At 41.7% G+C, this 6,426-nt stretch overlaps 1 protein-coding gene across 4 annotated transcripts in view; it reads left to right on the top strand.

Moving 5' to 3' along the window:
• Window positions 1–2,830: 2,830 nt before the first annotated feature.
• The window catches only part of TMEM39A (transmembrane protein 39A), a 36,869-nt gene continuing 33,273 nt past the window's right edge, over window positions 2,831–6,426 (top strand). The window contains exons 1-2 of one of the 4 annotated variants that reach the window (XM_063602902.1): window positions 2,831–4,550; window positions 5,780–5,922. In XM_063602902.1, the coding sequence (XP_063458972.1) occupies window positions 5,810–5,922 (113 nt within the window). In that variant the 5' untranslated portion in view covers window positions 2,831–4,550; window positions 5,780–5,809. Of the gene's footprint in view, window positions 4,551–5,735; window positions 5,923–6,426 lie in introns of all 4 variants that reach the window. The other 3 variants (XM_034957154.3, XM_034957152.3, XM_003825143.5) reach the window with 3 other exon arrangements.

Here is a 6,426-nt window from a genome sequence, read left to right as displayed (position 1 = left end):
GGGTTTCACCATGTTGGCCAGGTTGGTCTCAAACTCCTGACCTCAGGTGATCTGCCCACCTCGGCCTCCCAAAGTGCTGGGATTACAGGCGTGAGCCACCATGCCTGGCCAAGAACTTTAAACTAAATTTGATGAAATTTTGTTTCTTGACAGTGGGTAACATGATACTGGACAATATAGGTATATAGTATAGTACAGGTATATATCTTTATACAGGTATACATAGGTCAGTGTAGATATATTTATCTATTTTCTTTTTTTTTTTTTGAGATGGAGTTTCGCTCTTGTTGCCCAGGCTGGAGTGCAATGGCTCAATATTGGCTCACCGCAACCTCCGCCTCCTGGGTTCAAGCAATTCTCCTGCCTCAGCCTCCTGAGTAGGTGGATTACAGGCTTGCGCCACCACACCCGGCTAATTTTGTATTTTTAGTAGAGATGGGGTTTCTCCATATTGGTCAGGCTGGTCTCGAACTCCCGACCTCAGGTGATCCACCAGCCTCGACCTCCCAAGGTGCTGGGATTGCAGGCGTGAGCCACTGCGCCCAGCAATATTTATCTATTTTCTAAAATGTACATGGTTATATCCCTAAGCCTTGTGGAAATATGGAAATACAGGGAAGTACAAGATCAAATCTGTGCTCCCAGGAGTTTAGAACTAGTAGGGAAGACAAATATGCTTCCTTAGAGATAGTTTACAATTTAAGGCAATAGTTAAGTGCCACTGGTTTCAGTGGAGGAAAAGATCAATATGAAGTGGAAATCTGGAGAAAGGGGTAGGAGGGGTATATTTTGTACTGAAGAAAAGGAAACGTTACAGTTAAGGAATATTGTGCTGGAGTCACTAAAAACATGGGAGCCATAATTTGCAGAAGGTGGGGATCAAATTTAGCTTGACAGTAGTGGAGGCTTTAGGATGCACGTTAAGGAATGGTGGAAGAGAAAATAATGTTGATTACCTAGGAATGGGCCGTATCGGTCACATATTACACCCATATGGGCATTTGGTCTATATTCCGCCAGGGCAGAACCACCCAGTTTTTGTATGAGTGAGGCTCACTTTGGGTGAACAGACAGGAAAAAAAATGTATATCCAAAACTATGGCATATTTCTTCTGGAATCCAAATGAAACTTTAGTCAAAAATTTTTCTACTTCCAGGAAGGTGTGCAGTACAGTCATGTGTTGTTTGACAATGGGAATATGTTTTGAGAAATGTGTCAGGCAATTTTGTTGTTGTGTGAACATCATAGATTATACTTACACAAACCTAGCTAGTATAGCCTACTACATACTGAGGATATTTGGCATAGCCTATTGCTCCTAGGCTACAAACCTATTCAGCATGTTACTGTACTGAATATTACAGGCAACTGTAACACAATGGTAAGTATTGGTGTATCTAAACATTGAAAAGGTACAGTAAATGAGTAAAAATGATACACCTGTATAAGGCACTTACCATGAATGGAGCTTGCAGGACTGAAAGTTGCTCTGGATAAGTCAGTGAGTGGTGAGTAAATGTGAACACCTAGAACATTACGCTACTATAGATTTTGTAAACACTGTACAGTTAGACCATACTAAACTTATAAACACGTTTTTCTTTCTTCAGTAATAAATTAGCTTATTGTAACTTTTTTACTGTACAAACTTTTTTTCAACTTTTTGACTTTGTAATAACACTTAGCTTAAAACACAAGCACATTGTACAGCCATACAAAAATATTTTTTTCTTTCTTTTCCTTCCTTCCTCCCTCCCTCCCTCCTTTCTTTTCTTTTCTTTCTTTCTTTCTTCTTTTTTTTTTTTTGAGACCGTCTCGCTTTGTTGCCCAGGCTAGAGTGCAGTGGTGCTATCTCAGCTGACTGCAACCTCTGCCTCCCAGGTTCGAGCAATTCTCGTGCCTCAGCCTCCTGAGTAGCTGGCATTACAGGTGTACACCATAACACCTGGCTAATTTTTGTATTTTTAGTAGAGACAGGGTTTCGCCATGTTGGCCAGGCTGCTGTCAAACTCCTGGCCTCCCAAAGTGCGGGGATTATAGGCATGAGCCACTGCATCCGACCTATTTTCTTTATTTCTATCTTTATTCTATAAGCTTTTTTCTATTTCTAAAATGTTTTATTTTGTTTTTTACTTTTTAAACTATTTTGTTGAAAACTAATATGCAAACACACACGTGTGTGTTTGGGTCAGGCCTATGCAGGGTCAGGATCATCAATATCACCATCTTTCACCTCCACATCTTGTCCCTCTGGAAGATCTTCAGGGGCAAGAACACACATGGAACTGCCATCTCCTATGATAACAATGCCTTCTTCTGGAATACCTTCTGAAAGACCTGCCTGAGGTTGTTTTACAGTTAACTTTCATTTTTTTTAAATAAGTAGAAGGAGTACAATCTAAAATAACAATAAATGTATAGTATAGTAAATATATAAACCAGTAACAAAGTAATTTATTATCATTATTTAGTATGTTATACTGTACATAATTGTATGTGCTATACTTTAATACAACTGGTAGTGCAGGTTTGTGTACACCAGGATACATTGCACTACAACATAAAGACAGCTACATCATTAGGCAATAGGAGTTTTTCAGTTTTATTATACTCTCATGGGCTCACCATCATTTATGTGGTCTTTCATTGAAACATCATTATGGGACACATGACTGTATTTAAAAATGAAAAAAAAACAGAATGGTTGTACGAGTACTGGAAGTACAGTTTCTACTGAATGAGTGTTGGTTTTGCACCATCATAAAGTTGAAAAATTGTGAGTCAAACCATCCTAAGTTGGAGACTTGTGTGTATTCCTAAGTGACAGCTCTGTGGTACATTAGGACATTAGGAATATTTGGGAATATTAGCAACTTTACTGGTTTCGATATCAGTCATTCTGGCTCTAAATTCTGGTTCTGGCTCTTATTAGCCAGGCTATTTTCTTTTTTTTCTATTATGATTATTATTATTATTGAGACAGGGTCTCTCTCTGTTGCCCAGGCTGGAGTGCAGTGGCACAATCTCGGCTCACTGCAAACTTGACCTCCAGGGCTCAAGTGATCCTCCCACCTCAGCCTCCCAAGTAGCTGGGACTACAGGTGTGAGCCACCATGCCTGATTTATTTTTTTACTTTTTTCGTAGAGACAAGGTTCCACTATATTGCTCAGGGTGGTCTCAAACTCTTGGGCTCAAGCGATCCTCCTGCCTTGGCCTCCCAGTGTTGGAATTACAGTCATGAGCCACCCTGCCTGGCCAGGCAGGCTATTTTCAACAAGCTACTTAACTTCTCTTAACTTCAGTTTCTTCTGTAAAATAATAACCATAGTAGAAGCTATCAAAATGTGAGATTTAAATGAAATGTGTAAAGCTACTAATCCAGTGCCTGACACAACAAAATTCTTAATAAAGGTTAATCATTCAATCAATACAAACAACTTTCTATTAAGGAGATTAAAATCTCTGGAGTGAAAGATTACACAAATGCTCCTCTTGACACTCTTACTCTTCTTCTAATACCAAACTATTGTCAATTCCTGAACTCAAGATGACGTTGCTCACAGATCTTTACCTTTTTATCTGCCACTTCTCCAGGAGGACTGCCATTCTCCCACAAAGCCCCTATGCCTTTGTGGAGTCTTGGCTGAAACCCCAAGCTCTCTGCAAAGCTTTTCTTGATATTGACATCACCACCATCCCACAGAATTCATTAGTGTTACATGCTATCTCTGGACCTTGGACATACTTTTATATTGTAACAAATGGTAATTACTGTATTTTCTTAGTGTCGCCTCTCTTCCACTAGACTCTGAGCTTTTGTGGTATTCGCTTTGTAACCACAGCATCTGTCTAGTTCTTAGCAAACAATAAGCGCAGGGTTGGATGCTGACGCATGACTTCATGACTTGGGCTCCCTCACTTAGCAGTAACGTGACCCTAGGTGACACCTCCTAATCTACACTCATCTGTAAAATGGCGGTGATAACTTGTACATGGTTATTACATGGAGTCCAAGAGACAGCAAGAAGGATCAGTAGCATGGTGCCCGCACCTCGTAGCCGCTAGCTGACTGAGGCCGAAAGAGGAAATGCTTTGGCCAACACTGGCCGGAAGGGGCGGGACCGCGAGTTAAGAGGAGAAGGCGCGCCCCACTGCGCAGGTGCAAATGGTAGGGGTTGTCGTGCCGGCTGGTTCCGGGGGCGCACTCGCGGCTGGGGCCGACCGCGGTCGCGTAGCTGACGTCATCGCCGTGCGCTGCCACGTCTGCTCAGCTCCGCGGTAATGGAGGCTAGGGATGGGTGCTGAAGTATCAGGCTCTGGCTCTAGCTTTAGCTCTGGCACTGGAACTGCCTCGGAGTCTGGGTCTGAGTCTGGCAGCCCGAAGCCTGGACACCTTTTCTTGATTCTCTAGGCGGGGGCTGCCTGCGTCCAAGCAGCTGGTTTGCAGCGTTCCAACGCTGGGAGGGAGTTCCCTTACCTGGGGTCCAGTCTGTAAAGTTGTCGCCGCTTTCTAGGGATCCCGCCCCACCGGCTGGGACTCTTCCATGCGTGAGTATTACTGAGCTGCCCCAAGGTCCGGCTGTCCTGGACCTGCCTCGGCCCTCTTGGGTGTGCGGCGGAGACTGCTTTGTCTACCTTTCTGCCGACTTCTCTTAGGGACCAGTCTGTTGAAGTTTGTGGTCTCCTGCAGTCCACCACACCGCATACTCTCACCTCTTCCGTCCCGGTTTTTTCCCTGCACTTTTCTTTCCCTTTGCTTGTTAATGGAGCAAGGACCAGCAGCCCCTGCATCCAGCGGTTTGAATGCTTTGTTTGACTTGGGGTTAGTTTACAGCCGAAGGCTGTTAGGAATAGGGAGCATTTGAAAACACGGGTTTTTTCCAGTGTCATCCTTGGGTTTTAGTTGTATTGTTTAGGAAACATTGGTATCCATGTTGACAGAATCATGATTTTTGCCGTAGAATGATGAAAAGAGCTTTTTTTTTTTTTTTTCCAGTGAGGATCTTTATCTTTTACTTGCTTCTTAATCTTGCAGTTTCAGTAATTTCTATATGATTTTACACCAGCTTTTCTGGAGCGGGCATCCCCTTGAAGAGTTTCTTTCAATATTTTAACCCTAACATATAGAGATACCACTCGAACAGTTTTACTTTTAAACTGTTAAAAGAACTACTGGTACCCTTTCATTCCACTTCCTCAGTCCTGACAACCTCTGCAGAACAGGGGACACTCCCCCCCCGCCCCCCCCTTGAAGAAACACACTCAGAAGAACACACTCAGAAGTTAACTTATCCGGATAAGGTCAGATAATATGTGACCATCTGAGCTCACAAGCCATATCCCTTGATAACAAAACCTAACGTTTTATAAAGTGCCAATTCTTCTATATTTCAAGTAGTTTAAGTGTGAAACATTGAGCTGGAAATGTATAAGGTGTGATGTTTCTTGTAAACTTCTATTTGATTATAATATCTTACAGATGATACAAATCAGTTGACAAAAGACACAAATCATCACTTGCCTAAAGCTGAACAGAGCTTAGATCAGAACTTAGGCTTTTGACCCATTAGAGTCTGAGTAGTCCTTTAATTCGAATAACGTAAGTAGTAGACACTGGGAACATTCGTTTGAAAATCTTATTTTGTAAGGCCTGCTTACTCAGTGTTTCTCGTTGTTTTGTTGCCTACTTTAAAAATAGTCTACTGATATTTAAATGTTTTTGTTGTCGTTCAGAGTTGAAACTGGTTGACAACCATTAACCTGGGTTGCAACTACAGGTGGCACTGGAAGCAGACTGGTTCCTGGACATGCCCGGTGGAAGGAGGGGCCCTAGTCGGCAACAGCTAAGCCGTTCAGCTTTACCTTCTTTGCAGACTTTGGTTGGTGGAGGCTGTGGCAATGGAACAGGCTTGAGAAACAGGTAAAGAAAAAATAAGGCTATATATAATTTTAATGTCCTTTGATCAGTAAGACTAACATAAAAGTCATCATGTCATTCAGATATTTGCTTATTGAGATTTATTCTTGACACTGAGGTAGAAATCCTGCCCTTCAAGACAAAATTCAGAATTCCAAAATACTTTGGAGGTAAAAAGATGTGAAATGGGGCCCACAAAGTGAAAGCAGTCCCATTCTTTATTTTGTGATCATCTAAATTCTTGTTATCCCCTTTTTATCTATTAGAAGAAGGGAGAAGTGAATGAAAATACAAGGTAAGTGTGATGGTTTATCTACTTATAAGCATTCTTTTTTTAGAGGGCAAATTATAAGTCAAATTCCATCAAGGATTTTAAATTGTCAAAAAATTGTTTGGTCTTAATAAATGTTAGCTGTTTTTTAGCTGGGGTAGCCCATGCCATCAGGAGGTTTGATAATGTAGCAGTTCAAAGAGATACTTTTACCTAATCAAGTATTTGCTCAAGAT

Source organism: Pan paniscus, chromosome 2, assembly GCF_029289425.2.
Source record: "Pan paniscus chromosome 2, NHGRI_mPanPan1-v2.0_pri, whole genome shotgun sequence".
In the NCBI taxonomy this organism is placed as follows: domain Eukaryota; kingdom Metazoa; phylum Chordata; class Mammalia; order Primates; family Hominidae; genus Pan; species Pan paniscus.
This window is presented reverse-complemented; position numbering and strand designations above follow the sequence as displayed.